This window comes from Stegastes partitus, unplaced genomic scaffold, assembly GCF_000690725.1.
Source record: "Stegastes partitus isolate 25-593 unplaced genomic scaffold, Stegastes_partitus-1.0.2 Scaffold33, whole genome shotgun sequence".
Classification (NCBI taxonomy): domain Eukaryota; kingdom Metazoa; phylum Chordata; class Actinopteri; family Pomacentridae; genus Stegastes; species Stegastes partitus.
Window position 1 is genome coordinate 1,233,463 of NW_007577764.1, and position 19,364 is coordinate 1,252,826.

Below are 19,364 nucleotides of genomic sequence, written 5' to 3' on the forward strand. Positions count from 1 at the left end.
CTTACTGTGACACTCGTATCAGACGATAGACTTAGGACACTGAATTAATGAAATTAAATCATTAGAGTGTGATTTTGTCTTAGCTGCAGGTTTGGTGACTGTTATTGAACTGGATAACCTAGTAAGGGGTAATTTAAACCATTTTAACAATTAGGTAGTTTTACACAAACCTCAAATATTTCAATTTAGCAACAGCACCAGCACATGCTCCAACAGAGGGCAGTCACTTTCTGGCAGACAGCTGCGCTCAATCATAAAAGCCTAAGTTGACAAAGATCAGTGTCTAAAGATCATAAACAGAATTACTTTACTATATTCATGGAAACTGACAAGACTCAAGATTTAGAAGCATCCTTTACAGTAATATAGTAGAATAGAAATATGCAAATCAAAATTGACGAGTATGACATCCTCCTAAATACATCTAGTTGTGGGAATGAACAAAGTACATTTACTGAAGTATTGCGCTTGAGTACATTTTTGAGTTACTTGTAATTTACTTGAGTATTTCCATTTTCTGATACTTTACACTTCACTGCAATTCGGGGGCAGATGTTCTACTTTTTACCAGCTACGATTACTTTATACCTTAATAATAATGTACCACTATAGAATATGATAAAACTTTTGTGAGTCCTGAAGGTAAATCACTTCTACCAGCACCAACAATAAAGTACTGAACCCAATAATGCATTCATAACTATAATCTTAAAATGTACATTACTCTGATATAGGCCATTCTGCATAAATACAGTTAGATGCAAATATTTTTGTGCTTTTACTTGAGTATAAATTTAAATGCATGACAGTTCTTCTGAAACACTTAACATGACCTGGATGATTGAGAAGCTACCACAGACCTACACCGTGGTATTTATATTCTAACTGTAAGTATAAGAACCAAATGATTCTTCCACCTCCATCTAATTCCAAATATCTTACCTGAGGAAAATATAACCAGGGCTGAGTCTGCAGACAGACTAGCTGCTCTATGAGAAGGTGCTAGGCCACATTGGTGCTATGAGCTTAATGCTAATATAAGCACACCGTCATGCTCACAATGTCAGCGCTACAATGTTGACATTTTGCAGGCATTTCTTCCATATTCACCATCTCGGTTTAGTGTATCAGCATGCTAACATTTGCTGATTAAACTTGAAGCACACTGGAGAAGACNAATGATTCTTCCAACCTCCATCCAATTCCAAATATCTTACCTGAGGAAAATATAACCAGGGCTGAGTCTGCAGACAGACTAGCTGCTCTGTGAGAAGGTACTAGGCCACATTGGTGCAATGAGCTTAATGCTAATATAAGCACACCGGCATGCTCACAATGTCAGCGCTACAATGTTGACATTATGCAGGCATTTCTTCTATATTCACCATCTCGGTTTAGTGTATCAGCATGCTAACATTTGCTGATTAAACTTGAAGCACACTGGAGAAGACGACCACTTGATATTTTCCTGAAAAACCTCATGATAGTGCTATAGAAAGAAAAGTCAGGGGATGAAAGAAATCTGTACAGAATGTCATCTCTTTCAAACTGGTACCGAGAACTTTCAATCTGGACCAAAGCGTTGGACTGACTGGTGGACAGACAAGCCATTTACAAATGGTAAAAAGGCCCAAGAAACTTGCTGTTGTATGTGTCCTCAGTGCAGAACCATAGAGGTCATGTATGTGGGGTGTTTCTCATAAATTAAGACTTTGTGGTCACTGATGGGTGAAGTGATGAGGGAGAATTATTTTCCTCTTCAGTCAATCCTAATAGGAAATCAAATCATAAAACATCTCGGCTCTTTAAAACCCATTACTTGCTGTCTGTAATGTAAAAAGTCTAAATATAGCTGCTTTAGCTGATAAAACATTTCAATATATTGATTTTGTGTTTGAATAATTACTTAAATCTGCTGTTACAAATCTTACTAAATGAACACATGCTCTCTTATGGTGAGTTAAAACATTCAAAGTCAGCACTGAAGCTCCTTGCTGCTAACACATACTTATTAAATGGATTTAAGCAGCGCATTAGCTTCATAACTGTGACTCTGACACCACTGATGCTAAAGGAGAGGCAGGAAGCTGGTCTCTGTGGTTCATTCAGTTTGTCAGATTGCAAGGAAATGTTAGCGTCGCTATTTCAAACAAATACTCTCTGGTATACTGACATCATATTTGTTCTTATTCATCACAAAGATAATAAATATATCAAAGTAAAGACTCATGAAATTCACCTAACTTTGAGTCAAAAATGAAATCAAGAGATTGAGAAATACGTAAAATACATCTTAAATGAAGTAAATAGAAGAATCTAATGAATGAATCAGCAGTTTCTTAAAACCCAGAGGACAGTCACAAAGTTTCTACCAACGCCCCCCCAAAAAGTGGTATTAGTCCAGAAAAGTTACTTGATTTGTGAATGAAGAACAAAAAGAAAAAATCCTGAGGCTGAAATACAAAAGTCAATAGAAAATGTTAGTTAAAAATAATGAGAAAAGAAGAGTGAATTCATGTGACAGTCTGTGATAAACTCATCTCATATTGATACTTTGGTGCATGTAGCTTCACAGTAGTGCTTGATCATAGATATGAATCAGATAATACAAGTCGCAACATGGAAACTTACTTTGTACAAAGGATGTGGTCAACTCAAGATAACATTGTCTCAGCTCAAAGACATTGTCAAAACAGATTTCAGACTTACTTTACTTTACTTTACTTTACTAACATACTTTTGAGTTGTTGTGGGAATATCTTTGTGTCTAGTTAGCTCTTTCTTAGCTATTTGCCGTTAAACCAAAATGAAAAATTAAACCTTCATTTAAAATATTTTGTGTCCTTAAATAACATTCTTAATGGGAGATAATATAAAGTATTCAGTGGTCTTTACTTTTCAATGTTCAGCTGAATTCAACACAAACCTAACAGTGTTAAAAAGGCTTTTTTCTGGTGCTGTGTTCTGTAGTTGATGCACTTCATATTGCTACAGTTTTACTTGAGAGTTTTAAAAAAATCAACTTTCAGTGTCACAAATCTGAGAAACGAAGCTGCGCATTGAAGCTGAATTGTTCTGTGGCGGCAATATGTTGCACAAAACCACATTCTTTCCACACAATACTTGCTTTTAACAGAGCTGTGGGGTAACCAAATAGAAAAGAAGAAGGTGAAATGAGTCTCATAATGTTTTGTAAGATTTAAATCCGAGCAAGAATATTGAGGAATAAACGGCAGTTTTGTAAGCATCACACACAAACAGGCATTTGGCCTATACATATTTTTCTCTCCTATAGTTAATCATAAGTGTAATACTTTCAGTATATTGCAAGAAATGATTTAGGGAAACACAAAAACACACAAGTATCCACCCACATTAGAAGTCTTCCCCTTCAATTGCTTTTCAGCATTGAATAATTGTTTTTTAAATTTGGCTTTTTTGACAAGAATCTACAAAAAGATGCTCTTTCGTGTCAATTTCTATAAGCAATGTCAAATAATTTTGAATGTAAAATGCAAAATAATTGATTGCTTAAGTATTTACTCCCTTGACAAGTCAGAGGAAGGATACAAGAAAATGTCCAGGCCACTGAATATCTCTTGGAGTACACTTACATTTATCATTAAAGAAATGAAAGGAACATACAAAACTCTGCCTGGAACAGGTTGTCCTCAAAAACTGAGTGACTGTGCAGAAAACAGTCTAGTGAGGGAGGCCGCCAAGACCCCTATGACTCCTCTGAAGAGGTTGCATACTTCAGCAACAAAATCTGAAGAAGCTGTGCATACAGCAGCTGCTGCCTTCCTTCACCAGTCCAAGCTTTATTGGAGATTGGCAAAGAGAAAGTCATTGTTGAAAAAAAAAGCTCATAGTAAATATAAACGAGAGTTTGCCAGAAGGCATGTGGGAGACTCTGAAACCAGCTAGAAAAGATTCTTTAATCTAATTAGACAAAAATTGAGGTCTTTGGCCATCACACTTGGCAGACACCAAACACTGCATATCATCATAAACACACCATCCCCCCTGTGAAGCATGGTGGTGGTAGCATCATGACATGGGGATGCTTCAGCAGGCCCTGAAGGCTTGTAAAGGGAAAGTGTGATTAGGTTCATTTTGTCTACTCTGATTATAGGTATAAGGTTTCTCTCTCTTTTTTGTTTTTAGCAGACAATGAGCGCTTTTAAGTAGGAGCTGTTTTTACCTTGATATGTTTCGATTGTCACAGGAAACCACCAGCTGATATAGACACGTCACCACAGACTTCAGTGTCATTTCTGAGGAAGGCTGAAGTGACAGTCGAAACACGTCAAGGTTAAAAACAGCTCCTACTTAAAAAATACTCATTGTCTGATTTAAAAAAAAGAAGAAATCTTACAGGTAAAGGGAAAACTGAATGCAGAAAAGTGTATCAGAATCCTGGAAGACAACCTGATGCAGTCTGCTAGACAACTGCGACTTACAAGAGCTTTTACTTTCCAGCAAGACAATGACCCGAAGCATACAGCCAAAACTACACAGAAACGGTTCAAAGACAACAAGGTGAACGTTCTGGAGAGCCCAGGCCTCAATCCCACCAAGACTTTGTGGCTGGACTTAAAAAGGACTGTTCTCTCACAGTGCAGCCTGACAAAACATCAGCAGTTTTACAAAAAAAAACAGTGTAAAAATACAGTGTCCAGATGGCAAAGGCTAACTGAGATCTATCTACACAGGCTCAATGCTGTAATTGCAGCCAGAGTTGCATCTACTAAATACTGACTAGAAGGAAGTAAATGCTTAAGCAACCCCTGATTTTACATTTTATACTTAAAAATCTGTTTTGACTTTGACATGAAAAAGTCTGTTTTTGTAAATTCTTGCCATCAAAGCTAAACTATATCGGCACTGATTCAATCTTCTGTGTTTCTTCTTGAAGAATCTCTAAAGCCGTTAGAACTTTAACTCCATCGGTCTCTTACATGAATTATGAAACCTTGTTTTCAAAAGCTAGAACCATGTCTTTTGTAATCTCACCAGCAACTTCACAACAATGCCAACAGCATGTTGGCAAACACACTGAAGCAAAACAGACCACAGAATAAGCAAGACATTTTCCTCTCTAAAGTTTATAAAAAACCAAGAGAGGAAAGTCTTGGTTTCACAGAGACCATGGCACTGAGCTTCTTCCTTGTGCTGTTCTTTGTCACCACTGGTAAGCGACACTATCTTTATAATCAAAACTCTTAAAGCAGCCAAACGATCAGACTTATTTTGTCAATTACTTGTTTCTTTTACATTGCAAATATATGCTACAATATCTACAAACCCTACACTAAGTTGGATTAACATAAGTAAATAATGCTGTATTTTGTGTGTCAGGAGCTGATGGCGCTCATATTGTTGGAGGCAGAGATGCTGCCCCCAACTCGCGTCCATACATGGCCTCGTTGCAAGTCCAAGGTCGCCACATCTGTGGAGGAGCACTTGTGGGGGAGAGCTTTGTGGTCACAGCAGCCCATTGTGAGGTTCCCATGTAAGAATTTACCGTTTTATTTTGTTGGTAGAAATGGCATAACTATACCAGCTAGAAAGTTTAAAAGAAAAAAAGAAAATTCGTCCCCAGAGTGAGCTTATACATTGTAATTACAAAGCAGAGGGAGAACGTGGGGGGTGTGTTGTCTTAATGTGTATGAAAAACAAATGTTTACCTCTTTATTGACAGAATCAGTGCTTGCTGTACTCACATTTCTTTTGTATGTTTCAAAAGTAGCCTTCGTGGTCATGTGATGGAGGTCTATGAGCTGGCATACCTACACCAGCTAGCAGCTCGATATCATTTTAAGCTTGACCAGTGTTTTCCCACATTATAGTAATAACGTCCTCTAGAATCTGTGATTTTGAGAGAAAACAGGCAAATGATTTCTCACACTATACAACAACTTGATCCCTAGCTGTTGATACTTTCCCTGTAGCTGCTTCTTTAATTTAATTTATTTGAGGTGACTTAAAATTTGCCACACAAGTAATCCATCACAGGAAACAATACATTTGTTTAAATCTACTTGTCAACATGAAGTTAAATTGTGATAAGCTTCTTTTTTTTTTTTTTTAGGTACATTCAACACAAAAAAGATAACTTTGACAAAAATAAAAAACAGGGCAGTAAAATGTGCACCCTGGTGAATCACTGCATATGGCGCAAGTCTCTGCAAGTTGATAGTCGTACTAAACTGAAATGAACGGAAACAACTGATCTGAAGATGGAAAATTAATCTAGAAACGTATGCTTTTAATATGGTCGTCAACATGTTTTTTTTTCTCATATGTGCAGAGACACAGAAAGCAATGATGAAAGAGAGATTATTAGCTGCCTTAACATCTCATCATATGTAATGTTGTGATTTTCAGACCATACACTGTGGTGCTTGGAGTCAATTCCCTGATAGGTAACGAGTCCACAAAGCAGGAGTTCACATCTGCCAGAGTCATTCCACATCCACAGTATGATGGACACCGGAATGACATCATGCTCATACAGGTGAGGACAGTTTTCACTGCTGTCCACTACACTGTACAAGATTTAATGTAGATAAATCCCTATTTATTATTTTGCGCCACACCATTAAATGTGTTTTAAGAAGATAAAAGGGAACACAATTATCATTTTTCTCCCATTGATCTCCTCCTCAGCTTAACACCAAGGCCGTCCTGAACAACGCAGTGCAGCTGATTACTCTGAAGGCTGACAGGCTGAGAGCAGCGAGTCAGTGCCTCACAGCTGGCTGGGGGGATATCGGTGATAACAACACCTTACCGCTCAGGCTTCAAGAAGTCAACGTCACCACGCTGTCGGCACAGGCATGTCGAAGGAGATGGGGGCAAGTTCCCATCACCAGAGCGATGGTTTGCGGCGTGGGGGGTCGTGCCATTCAAGGCTTCTGCTCTGTAAGGAAACGCACGGATTGAACGCTGATCAGGCAAAACTGAGCACAAACAAAAATCATAATGTATTTTAAACAAAGCCCACTTACTGGTGTGTGTGTGTTTTCTATCATTTCTCCTTAAGGGGGATTCGGGTGGTCCACTTGTGTGTGACGGAGCTGCAGCAGGTGTCGTCTCCTTTTCTGGGCGGCGATGTGGAGACCCTCGAACCCCAGATGTCTACACACGCATATCGTCCTTCAGGGAATGGATAACAGACGTGATAAGAAACAGTGAGGCCAGTCAGATTGAATGATAATGTGTCAGCATGCTTGATTGAATTGTAACGCTGTGCTTGTTGAGATGAGATAATGTTTTTTTCTTTTTGTCACCTTGTGCTCATCAGTATTTGTGTTATATGGGATGCTTTCCAAATAGCAAAGTTCATCATGAATCTATCTGGAGCTGAATGTAACAAACTAAGCTTAAAAATAAAATAAAATTCTGAGGCTCTTTGTGTTGCATTGAATATATGTGTCAAACAGTGTCATCACCTCACCTAAAGCAATAATAACAATAATTCACAATAAATAATGAACAATAAAATATCAGCAGACTAATCTGTGTGCCTCGGATTTCATTCATTTTTTTGTAACAAAAATAATTAACTCTGTAGTCATTGCAACGTATTACTTTGTAGAGGAAACAAATGGGTGTCTGTTGTTCCATTTTCAATAAAAGCTGAACAGGTCAGTTACCCCTAAATGTATGGCGTAGGGATGTTAATGAATAAGTAGTTATTTGGTAATATTTTAAGGGGAAAAAAAGGGGAGGGAGATGAAGGACGTGCAGCTGTGTTCAGGTAGCACCGTGACAATGTCTTATGTGACAGGCAAGGAATATCAGCTAAAGCTCACATCACTAAACCAAACTGTAGGCTGCTAGGGCAGAGATTCTCCAGTACAATGACATACATAACATTGTGTCATGTTTATGGATATAGAATGATATCCAATGCACTCAGTTTGTGTTTGTGTTATGTTGCAAAGTTATTTATTGCCTAATAATGAACAAATATCTGTCATGAAAATTATTGCATCCCCTAGTATGGCATATGTTTAGTTGGCTGGGTGGGATTGTGTATATGTAGAGCCTATACATTGAAGGCTGTTATTGTTAAAAATTAAAGTGATGTACAGTTGAAACCAGAAGTTTACATACACTGCATCAAAAAACATATAACCTGTCTTTTCTGATTGTCTGACATTAAATCAGACTAAACTTTTCCTGTTTTAGGTCAGTTAGGATGACCAAAATTATTTCTATTTGCTAAATGCCAGAATAATGAGAGAGAGAGAATTTTTTTAGATACATTTTTACTATTTTCTTCAAAGTCAGACGTTTATATACATGTCCTTAGTATTTGGTAGCATTGCCTTTAAACGGTATGATTTGGGTCAAATGTTTTAGGTTTCCTTCCACAAGCTTCTCACAATAGTTTGATGAATTCTGGCCCATTCCTCCTGACAGAACTCGTGTAACTGAGTCAGGTTTGTTGGCCGCCTTGCTCGCACATGTCTTTTCAGCTCTGCCCACAAATGTTCTACAGGATTGAGATGAGGGCTTTGTGATGGCCACTCCAAAACACTGACTTTGTTGTCCTGAAGCCACTTTAATTTGGTTGCACGCTAAGGGTCATTATCCATTTGGAAGACCTATTTGTGGCCAAGTTTTAACTTATTGGCTAACGTCTTCTTTCCTCATGATGCCATCTATTTTGGGAAGTGCACCAGTTCCTCCTGCAGCAAAAGACCCGAACAACATGATGCTGCCACCCCCGTACTTCACAGTTGAGTTGGTGTTCTCAGGCTGGCAAGCTTCCCCCTTTTTTCCTCCAAATGCAACGATGGTCATTAAGGCCAAACAGTTAAGTTTTAGTTTCATCAGGCCACAGGACATGTCTCCAAAAATGAAGGTCTTTGTCCCTGTGTGCATTTCCAAACTGTAATCTGTTTTATTTTTTTTTTTATGTTGCTTTTGGAGTCATGTCTTCTTCCTCTCTGAGTAGCCTTACAGCCCATGTCAGTACAGGACTCGTTTCACTGTGGATGATGACACTCTCATACCAGCTTCAGCAGCATCTTCACAGGGTCTTCTGCTTTTGTTCTGGGGTTGATATGCACATTTCACAGCAAAATATGTTCATCTCTGGGACACAGAACCCGTCTCCTTCCTGACGGCTAGACATTCCCATGGTGTTTATACTTGTGTATAATTGTTTGAACAGATGAATGTGGAACCTGCAGGCATCTGAAAGTTGTATCCAAGAATGAACCAGACTTGTGGAGGTCCAGGTGTATGTAAACTTCTGGTTTCAGCTGTATATTCGGGTGTCAGTGGTGCATGATTAGAGCATCTAATACAGGTGATTGGGTGGCACAATACAGCTTTTTCTGCAGTTAGAGAAGTTAAAGAGCTCCATTACAGATTCAGGAAGCTTTGCAGTGTTTAAATCCAGCCTCAATCCAGTACAAAACTGTCTCCACCAATGGCTGCTTTTTATTCATAGTATTTACTTATTTATTATCACAGACTGATGGACTTTTAAGTTTTGTATTGTTTTATGACGTGCATTTAATTTCTCTGTGGTTCTTTTCTTTTTCTGTATCTGCCCTACAAATTAGCTGGTAGCTAACTTTATTAAACCCTTAAAATGGCTTCTCAGGTATGCCTATTTTTTTGAGGGTGAAAATGCAAATGGTCTGAAAAAATATAATATGTTAAAAATGCAGCAAAAATACTTTACAGAACTTAGTTTTGGGTCCCACATTACTGACCCAATATTCAAACATTTCTGCTGCTGGCTGTCTCTTTAATTTTAACTATAGGCAACCCCTGCGTCACACAAAATCCTGACCTCACTTTACCTGTTGTCGGTGTGTTGTGTAGCTTGTCATATCGCTAAATTTGCACATAAAACAAAATTACTCTCTTTCTGTTAACACACAAACGCGGAATTCATCCCGGCGATACCTGTCACGGACTCAGCAGCAACTGTTCCAACAGCCGCTTGTCAAAACTCCGTATCACTGTCACTAAAACGCCACTTCCCAGAATGCACTGCGCGCACGCTCGCATTCTCCTCTGCGGTCATGGCGGCCGGAGGCCCGCCGGGAAGTGGAGTCTTCTCTCCACTCTCCCCGCGAAGCTCCCATTTTCCACAGGTTTCGCGAGATTTACATAGGCGGGTTGGTGTGTGGCAACATTTCTCTGCCAGACGAACTGAACAATACTGAAATGAAATCTGCGTAAAGGTAATTAGAAAAATGTTCCAGGTGGAGAATAATGAGCCCGTAAACACACGCAGGAGTCTCTGGTGTTTGTTAGCTGCCGTTAGCGACAGCCGAGGAGTGGATGTAGCTGTCCGCCTCCACTTACCTACAGTAACATCTGCATTGAGGTAGAGCTAAGACAGACGAGTGTTCCTGGTAACCTACAGTGTGGGCTGTTGGATTTAGTCCAGGACAGGTGGGCATGAATTCTCAGGTAGCTTATCTAGCAGTAAATTTTTTACATGTATGTTGCTAACTCCTTAACATGTCACCGGCTAACGTTACATTCTGTAATTGGACACAAACAGTGAAATGGCTGACGTGCTCTGTTAAAGTTGTGTCAGCCAGAGACTTTGTAATCCTAAACTGAGCTGAGTGCTGCTATATCGGCTGACTACATATGACAAAAACACAGTGTAGTTTTGGTGTTACTGTACATTACAAGCAGTGACCTCCATGGCTGTGTAGTCTCAGTAAATACCCAGGAAGTTATTCCATCATGCTAATCCATTGGCTGCTGGAGTTGTCAGTCTGTTGAGTGGGTTGCAGCCTCTGTGTGTGTGTGTGTGTGTGTGTGTGTGTGTGTGTAGGTTTTTATTTCTGACAGGCAAGGAGAGGCCTTCCTTATGTCATAGCAGAGGCTGTAAAGATTAATCTCTTACCTGCCACCGATTATATTGGTTGCCAGCTATGACATAATGCGATTTGAGTCTTTTTTAAAGAAATGAAAGTATAAATCCTCACATTTTCTGCTTTCTTCCCCTCTCTAAGACAGTAAGCTGATCATGTGAACAAAACAAGACATTTAGGGACGTCATCTTGAACCTTGGCAAACACAGATCAAGATTTGTTTTGACTAATTTCTGACATTTTACAGACCGCAGTCAAGAAAATATTAGCCATATTGATTGAAAGTAAAAGTAATTGTTGTTTGCAGCCGTAGATGTGTTTGTCAGTTTGACAGCCGGCGTTCTCACTCCAATAATAAGTGAAATCCTGTGAGCTTCAGTAGAAAGCAACTGGATTTCTCTTTAAGATCGTTAAAGACGTTTCACCTCTGGCCCAAGAAGAAAGCCTCTGGGATGAAAGGTGAAACATCTTCAGACGCCTCAAAACTACGGAAACTCTTGGATGAAAGGTGAAAAGTCCAGCTGCATTTTACTGAAGCTCGATTAGTTGTGTGGTCTATAAAATGTCAAGAAATGTTGATCAGTGTTTCTCAAAGCTCAAGATGACATGCCGTGCTTTTTCTACAACCCAAAGAAATTCAGAGGGGTAAAGAAACCAGAAAATAATAAGATTTAAGAAGCTGGGATCAAAGAATTTAGATATTTTCTTCAAAAAAAAAAACTAAAACTATTTATCAGAATAGTTGCCAACAAATGAGACCTCTTTAGATGAGTGGTGAAACGTCTTCAAGAAGCCCAGTTGCTTTTTACCGAAGCTCATAGTATTACAATGACCTGGATGACGGAGAATCTACACAGACGTAATAACTGAACATTGCCCTGTCTTTCTCTTAATTAGTAACCTGTGAATTTCTGGAGGCATGTCCAAGAAAAGGGGCAGGTATGTAGAATCATTGTATGTGTATTGCCGTCACATGATGCCGTCTTTGGTGGTTTCAGAAAAACTATAGTGTCACCAACAGCTACAAGAAGAAACAAAAAGTGGTTAAACGAGGTGTAAGTGGCTGCAATTATGAAATAGACAACGTTGGAGTAATAGTTTGGACGTGTGACAAAAATCTGTGTTTTGATCGAGGTACATTTAAATATTATATCGGTTTTGATGGTACTAATGTTGCATATAGACCTGATTAAGAAACAAGTTATTTCAGCTTATGTGTAAGGCACAGACTTGGTTTTACAGTTTTTACACGCACACCTACATATTTGTCTTGTTTTACCAGGAAGCGAAGCAGCGGGGAACTGAGCGACACAGTAACCCCGGACCCCAACTGCATCCTAGGAGTCCGCATTCAGCATAATTGGCGTGAGAGGGGAAACCAGAGCAAATGGAAAGGAACAGTACTCGACAGACTTAGTGTAAATCCGTCTCTCTTCATGGTGAAGTATGACGGCTTTGACTGCGTTTATGGCATTGAGCTCTTCAAGGATGAGCGAGTTTCAAACCTGCAAATCTTGTCAGAAAAAGTTGGTGAGTCTAGTGACGGATTTTCATGCGATCTGTGACTACTTCGGTCGTTTCACAGTTCGTTAATCGAAATTTTTCAAGTCATAAATTCTGGGTTATAAATTGTCATCTTTCTTAGTTGAATCCTTTGCGTGTCTCCACAGTAAACAACAAAATCAAGATCCCTCCAGGGGCGGAGGAGCTGGTGGGCAAAGCTGTGGAGCATTTGTTTGAAAAGGAAGACGGAGAGAAGAATGAGTGGAGAGGAATGGTCCTCTCCAGAGCTCCAATCATGACCAACTGGTATTATATCACTTATGAAAAGGACCCCGTTCTTTATATGTACCAGCTGTGGGACGACTACGCTGACGGAGACCTCAGGATTCTGCCTGAAGCAGGTATTGCTAATTTGTACCTAACAAAGTCAGGCCGACAAGTCACAAAGCTTTATTAAGTCTGTAATGATCTTGTCCCAAGGCGTCAGAGTTGAACCCACACATGACCATTCTCTGTATGTAATTAATTTTTCCATAACGCAATGTCATTTAATATGGTCTGCCATGGATAGCATGTGAGTTCACCGGCAAACATTCATTACAAGTCAGTATCAAAGGGGTGTTTACAAGCACCCCAAGGACACCTCTGTTTTATTCTGCTTCAAGTGAAAGTTGTCCACAAAAATGATTCGGAAATCAAGACGTGAAAATACTTTCGCCACAGTTTAAACCCTGAGGGAGTTGTGTGTAATCTGCAGCTTCTAACTTGAGAATATTCATATGATTTGGCACAAAAACATAGTCCCAGTAACTCCAAGTAAAGTTGAATCCAGATAAAAAGAAATATTCAAATACAGAGGCTTGTTAAACAGTCATGTCCTTTGTTATTTCACTCTGTGTAAAGCTGCCGTTTACAGATATATAGAATATAACAGAAGTGGCAACACCCCATGCAATATCCATTAAAAGATTTATTTTTTTAAATTGTACCACCTTGAAATATTTTCTGTACTTCCAAGTTGAACAATGTTTGCTCATACGTACAATAAAAAACGGACAGTTTAGATTTACTGTATTGCAACTACTGACCCTACAGTAGGAACTCAATGTCAGTGCACCTTGCATTGCTGAAATTCAGATCTTATGTTTTATTTTTTTTGATGACCGACTTAATCCTCACATGTTTTGAGGACACCCAAATTTCTTATGCCGTTCTTGAGAGACTATTCTTTTTCATCTGCTTGTATATCATCACACTCCCACCTCTGGGAGGAACTTTTTCGTGGCAAATACGCGACACCTCATGTGGGCTTAACAAATTTATCTTAACCATCTGACCAAATAACGTACTTTCATTGGGCTTCTCTTTGTGTCCTTTAGTGAAGTTTAATCTTGCAGTTTTGTACTAAACAGCAAGCAAGGGTGTATTTCTTGGCCGCCTGCATTTTCCAGTGCAGCATTTGAGCAGGACAACAGCTGTACCTTTGATTTTTAAGTGATGTTGCACAGGGGTGTACTCACTTCTGTTGTATACTGTACAAGATGTGGGCGGTTGTTTAGAAGGTTTTGAAAAGTCTGAAGAAGACATAATCGGTAAATTTGAGAAACTTCCACTTACTAATTAATCCAGATGACACCGTATAATACTAATGAGAGAGTTGAGGCACTATTCCTTCTTTTTTTAAACTATTTTTTGCATAATGAGAGGTGAACTGAATTGGAGTTTTGAAATATAACAGAGAACCTTTGTTTTTGACCCTTTGGACATGTGATTCAGCTCCTTTTTACAGATAAATTAGACATTTTTTGGGAAATACACATCAGAGATTTGATCGTAGTGTTCGTGCCAAGGTGTCTATCTCTTCAGTATGTCTGTTTTAGATCATTGTGGCCATTGTAAATATAACTTACAATAATTTTGCAATCAAACCAATTAAACTGTCGTGTGTGATTCCATACAATATGATTAGATGTTTTACTCATAATGTACCTCCTATACTGTGTTTCATACAATGTATTACTACTGGGATAAACATGTTTGTCAGATAATGCTACAGACTAGAGTTAATCTGAATTGTAGTTGTGGAATATGTTTATCTTTACAAACTATACGTGTGAGATGTGTGATTACAGAAGTGTTTAACATTTTAGGAAAAGCAAATGACAAAAAAAGCACTCCAACACTGAATAAAGTACACGTGTTTGTAGTGTACACGTTGTAACGATTTGCTCCTCTCCTCAGAAAACAAGCACCTGTTGCCTGCAGACAGGAAGCCAGGAGAAGAGACGGAGAGCCTGGTGGGGAAACAAGTGGAGTATGTTACTGACAAGGGAGTGAAGAGAACAGGCTTGGTCATCTACCAGGTCCCGGCCAAGCCCTCTGTCTACTATATCAAATATGATGATGACTTTCATATTCATGTCTATGACCTTGTCAAAACCACCTAGAGATAGTGGACACTTGTATCTCACTCTCCAGCCTCCCTCCATCTGCTTCTGTTCCACTCATTGTTATAATCTGTTCAAAGCCATGGCAGGGTTGGATAGCTGACATGCTTTATTGTTCAGAAGTCAGTGCAATCTCTTTTTGTGTATGCACAGCAGAACTGTAGCACTGCTATGCTTGGCTATTTTTGAGGAGACAGAATCTACTTGTTTTATTGTTGCTGCTCTACTTTATATGTAACTTTAAGTTCGGACAGTCGTAGGATTGCACTGCACAATGCCTGTGCAGCATTGTTGCCCGTTTTCTGTCCAGGAAGTGGACTTCTTAGTTAAAGCCCAATGACTAACAAAGCTGCTCAGAGTATCTGTTTAAAGCCTCTTCTCTTTGGAATATCTAAATAGATAATAAGCACGACGTACTCAATGTTTGGAATACATGCTGTCCACTGCGGTATTTATTAAATAAAAAAAGGTTATGTATTGTAACTACCTAACTACAATATATGAAATCAGAGTTGGTACCAGAGGAGATCAATGTGAGCAGCTTTGTAAAATCACCCTAATGGGGCCCCTTTACTTTATAAAGCCAATGTACTTCTGCACCTTTGCACCATATTTAGTATTGTAGTGTTCATAGCTATATGAATTGGCTACATGCATTATGTGAGTCATGCCGGGCATCTCTTCTTCTGACCTTGAAAGAAGGTTTCTGCACAGGCTCCAAATCCTAATTTTAACAGCGCAAGGGACGTCCAGTCCTTCGCGCTCACAGCTAATATGCTAAATTTGCTTTCGAATTTGATCCCACACAAATCATGAAGTGCCTTCTGGCTTGCCATTTTTGCAATATTGTACATATTCTTTCTCTTACTGTCTGTGCTCTTAATGAACCTTTTGCGTATGCTATTTAGTTTTCATTCTGAAGAGGCAACACTGACAGCTTGAGGAAAGTTTTGCAACCATCAGTTTGTATTAGTGATGTGTTTTGCTCTTAATGCAGTATGAAAACGTTCTTCAAATGTAACACGCATCATCATTTGGTTGTATAATCTCACTGTTGATATCGTGGGGAGCACTTTATTGTATAAAGTTTACACATTTAGGTTATGGTACACTATAACAGTTTCCCCAGAATGCTTTTCCTTTAGAGCAAGTGTGGCGCAGTTGTGCTTTAAATTACACGCATGAAGAGAAAAAAAAACAAAAAAAAAAGGAAAGAAAAAATAGCTGCAGTTCATTCAGATGACAGTATTTAATCTGTAAAACTTGTGTAAAACTCCTTGTAATGTTGCTTGTTGTGATTACTCCAATTTATATGACTATTTCATCAAAACACCACCAGCTTCTAGTGAGAAAAAATCATTAATATACATAAATTAGTAACTGAGTATTTAACAATTATAATCAACTGACAAACCAATTTATTATTGACAGTGATAAACTCTGGTTTTAGTATTTATAACCGTCTTGTAGTCTTGCAAACATGACATGTATGCTTGCAGTATGGATCTCATCCCAACTTTGTCAGTGTGTCCTAGTTGCTGAATCGGTTCTGGCCTCGTCAGCCTTCCAAAAGTCATTCGGTGTATCCCTCGGTTAACTTTTCTTTCAGCTGTCAGAACTCTGCATGCATCATCTGAACAGTGCCTGGAGGTTTTCAAACTTTATTTTAACATGAAGAAGTGACAACGTGTGGCAGAATCAGTACCATTTTCCTGCATTCAAATAAAAAAAGCAAAAAAAAAAAGTGTGGTTGTGTCGAGTGAAGTCACAATTGACGGCACTCTTCTTCACGCTTCCGGCCACCTTCCCCCTGCTCTGAAGTTGTAGAATCAACCGACAATTTGTGTCATTATTATTCTGTCATGAGTAATAAAGATTTTTGCACATTTGTTGAGCTTGTTATTTGAACACACTGATCAGAATGTGGTTTGACTCAATAAATCAAGCTAAAGACGGGACATGTTTTAAGATCGATGTATTACTCGCAAATTGTGAAATTGCATATACAACAGACATCCTCTTCACAACATTATTTGGGTTGGGTGAGAACAGGGTAACGTAACACTCTACATTGGACAGTGTTAATAATTCCATCTGTGGTACACACAAAATGACAGAACGTTTTGTTTTAAATACATTTTGTTTCCCAGCATCATGTACAATGCCCACATAATACCACTATCAGTTAAATAACCACAGTACTCGTTCAGCAGAGTACGCTCGTTGTAGCTGGATTTCACAACTTCTTTTCATCTAGAGTTTTCTTTCTTGTTGGGTGTTTCTTCTGTCTCGTGGAGGGGTTACAACTTTTATAGAAGTAAATGTCTTTCTCAAGTGCAAAAGTCAAGCGGATTGAAATTGTCAGGTCACCCGGAGAGTTCCTGTTCACTTGGTGAGGTCCTTCAGGTACTGCAGTCCCTGACTTGTGTATTCGCTTGCTTTTGTTGGAGCTTCAGAAAGACTTGAGATGGTCCACCGCACTCCTGTAACGACGTAAAAATAAGTAGTTTGGGTTTGAGACATTGAAAATTTGTACAAGCTGTGAACCAAAAGAATATTACTAATCTCAAATTCATTATAGTGATGCTGACGACTGTGAATTTTTGCCAATATTCAGTTCTCACCAGAGTTCCACGTCTCAACAGGGGAAAATTCAATCTTAGGCACGGTTGGAAGCTGAGCCTGAAAGGAGAACACGGGGATCTATTATGCGAATCTATTTTTGATAACAACATAGCACACTGTTTTGTATTTTGCTTTGCAGTCATGTGAAAAGTAAAATGCATCATTTTGGCTGCTGACTTCTCACTTATGATGCTCCTTAACATCATATGGTGCAAGAACTGCACAGTGCCATCTGTTGGCAATAATAATGGATTAGTCTCATTTCACAAGAATTTGTCCAGAACAGCATTCTGAAATGTCACTGGCCTGGTTATTTTGTAGAAAAAAAACATTAATAATTAATGCTGCTGTTGTTTTATGAGCCGAGTTCCATTGGGTTTTTCCATGGATGATTTTGTAGGGTCTTAACCCCAAAGTTTGAGTGTACAGCGTAGCAGCTCCTTGCTTTGACATTGAAGTTAGTCAGGCTAGATTATGTTATAGATAACACTGTACAATCTAAATTTTAATGTATAAATTCATTAGGGTAATTTTGCAAAAAAGTGTATAGCATTGCAGAGTCTTCACTTTAATAATTACCTCAGTCCTTAAACAAGTTGGGTGAATTCCAAACTAATCTAATATCTCTACTGGGAAGAACTTTGTCTCAACAGCTGTCACTCTGAATGTGTGATAGGAATAACAGTGACATAACCTGGCTAATATTAGTTTATTGCGTGTTGCATTGTTACATCTGTTGTCTTTTTGTTTTAACCTGCTTGCTGTTGCTTTGTTAAAGCATTTTGTAAACCATTGTTTTTTTTGACTGTTATATAATTGCCAATATTAGTATAAAGGACAGGTCATGAGATGGGGAATGACATCATCTAAAACATTATCATGAGTGTCTACATGACTGATCTATTTGCTTTTTGTGGTCGGCCAATTTCTAATATTAATACTTTGACACATTTCCTTTCTTATGTAGCCTTATGACACAGCTGTGGTGACTACTAACCCTGATCCAGTGCCTTCCTGGATCAGATCTAGTTTCTTAAGGAGTGTATTTTATTTGTACCTCCAGGCCAAAGTACTTCATCCATTCTTCTATGGCAGGTGGAACTGCTGCTTTGGCCTTTTCCAGGGCCTTCGAGCCCTGCTCACTGCTTCCCAACAGACCAGAGTCAACAGCAACGTACAGGGCTCCTCCTGCAATGGTCACCTTGGTGGCCAGTCTGGAAAGGAAAGAAGAGAGGAAGTCAGGCTTTAAGCCAAAAATACCCACCCCTATGTCGACACACATGCCAAACTTAAAATATACACATTATTACTGTTACTACAGATCCCCATTGAAGGTGCTTTATTAATGCCACATTACCAATCTGTAGTTAGCAATGTTTGAAACATTAGCTTACATTGACGAAGAAAGTTAATTCATTAGCTCACCACCGAAATACACAGAAAGCAGAATAAAATCATATTAGCTGTGAATTATGTAGCCAATGTAGCAATTTATTTCAAGCAAAGTGTCTGTTGATAACAGCTGGAAACCTTTTTGGGCAGCCTGACAGTTATCTTAGCGTCAGTAAGCTAACCGGCTAATCGAGCATTTAGCACCTATACTACCAACAATTCAAGGGAAATAACGAATGAAATTAAAAATACTAACTTCACTACGGGCAAAATCCTTGCCGCCATGGTCCACAGCGGTGTAATTTCCTTTTACGTGCTGTTGTTATTAACACTCCCAACAATGAAGCGTAGTGAAGGCTAACCGGCTAGCAGCACTGAAGGACAAGGCTGCTTGATCCCTGCGCAGTGTTTTGTCAATAAAGTTGCCTTCAAAAGCTTGTGCTATTTCCGAGCGGCAGATTCGTTTGTTTCGGCTTTTTCTTTTTCTTTATTTCTGTCCGTTTTTCTTTTTTATTTAATTATAGCAATTTAA

At 38.8% G+C, this 19,364-nt stretch overlaps 3 protein-coding genes across 5 annotated transcripts in view; 2 read left to right on the forward strand and 1 right to left on the reverse strand.

Moving 5' to 3' along the window:
- LOC103371347 (serine protease 57) overlaps positions 1–7,432 on the forward strand; it is a 9,107-nt gene extending 1,675 nt beyond the window's left edge. Inside the window, exons 4-8 of the mRNA XM_008300648.1 lie at positions 5,020–5,194; positions 5,362–5,515; positions 6,391–6,520; positions 6,673–6,927; positions 7,049–7,432. Of these exons, the coding sequence (XP_008298870.1) occupies positions 5,020–5,194; positions 5,362–5,515; positions 6,391–6,520; positions 6,673–6,927; positions 7,049–7,219 (885 nt within the window). The 3' untranslated portion in view covers positions 7,220–7,432. The remainder of the gene's footprint in view (positions 1–5,019; positions 5,195–5,361; positions 5,516–6,390; positions 6,521–6,672; positions 6,928–7,048) is intronic.
- A 501-nt stretch (positions 7,433–7,933) lies between these two features.
- LOC103371260 (spindlin-W-like) lies at positions 7,934–16,704 on the forward strand. Of its 3 annotated transcripts, none has more exons than XM_008300535.1 (5): positions 7,934–7,938; positions 11,799–11,804; positions 12,148–12,395; positions 12,536–12,769; positions 14,610–16,704. In XM_008300535.1, exons 3-5 carry the CDS (start codon positions 12,302–12,304, stop codon positions 14,813–14,815), a joined length of 534 nt encoding a protein of 177 aa, XP_008298757.1. In that variant the 5' UTR covers positions 7,934–7,938; positions 11,799–11,804; positions 12,148–12,301; the 3' UTR covers positions 14,816–16,704. The 3 variants fall into 3 exon arrangements, with proteins under 3 accessions (XP_008298757.1, XP_008298741.1, XP_008298749.1); XM_008300519.1 differs by lacking the exon at positions 7,934–7,938 and adding an exon at positions 10,129–10,217 and having other exon boundaries at positions 11,763–11,804; XM_008300527.1 differs by lacking the exon at positions 7,934–7,938 and adding an exon at positions 10,311–10,431 and having other exon boundaries at positions 11,763–11,804.
- A 69-nt stretch (positions 16,705–16,773) lies between these two features.
- On the reverse strand, positions 16,774–19,249 carry micos13 (mitochondrial contact site and cristae organizing system subunit 13). The gene is made up of 4 exons (XM_008300548.1): positions 19,089–19,249; positions 18,498–18,654; positions 17,440–17,497; positions 16,774–17,298 (listed from the first exon to the last, which is right to left on the reverse strand). Exons 1-4 carry the CDS (start codon positions 19,115–19,117, stop codon positions 17,201–17,203), a joined length of 342 nt encoding a protein of 113 aa, XP_008298770.1. The 5' UTR covers positions 19,118–19,249; the 3' UTR covers positions 16,774–17,200.
- Positions 19,250–19,364: the final 115 nt, after the last annotated feature.

Excerpts from the sequence above, each read along its gene's own strand:
- LOC103371260 (XM_008300519.1), top strand. The coding sequence starts at position 11,785 with ATGTCCAAGAAAAGGGGCAG. Across the intron at positions 12,396-12,535 it reads AATCTTGTCAGAAAAAGTTG|TAAACAACAAAATCAAGATC; the intron begins GTGAGTCTAGTG and ends GTGTCTCCACAG. Across the intron at positions 12,770-14,609 it reads CAGGATTCTGCCTGAAGCAG|AAAACAAGCACCTGTTGCCT; the intron begins GTATTGCTAATT and ends TCCTCTCCTCAG.
- micos13 (XM_008300548.1), bottom strand. The coding sequence starts at position 19,117 with ATGGCGGCAAGGATTTTGCCCGTAGTGAA. Across the intron at positions 17,498-18,497 it reads TGAAGTACTTTGGCCTGGAG|GCTCAGCTTCCAACCGTGCC; the intron begins GTACAAATAAAA and ends TTCTCCTTTCAG. Across the intron at positions 17,299-17,439 it reads TGTTGAGACGTGGAACTCTG|GAGTGCGGTGGACCATCTCA; the intron begins GTGAGAACTGAA and ends ACGTCGTTACAG.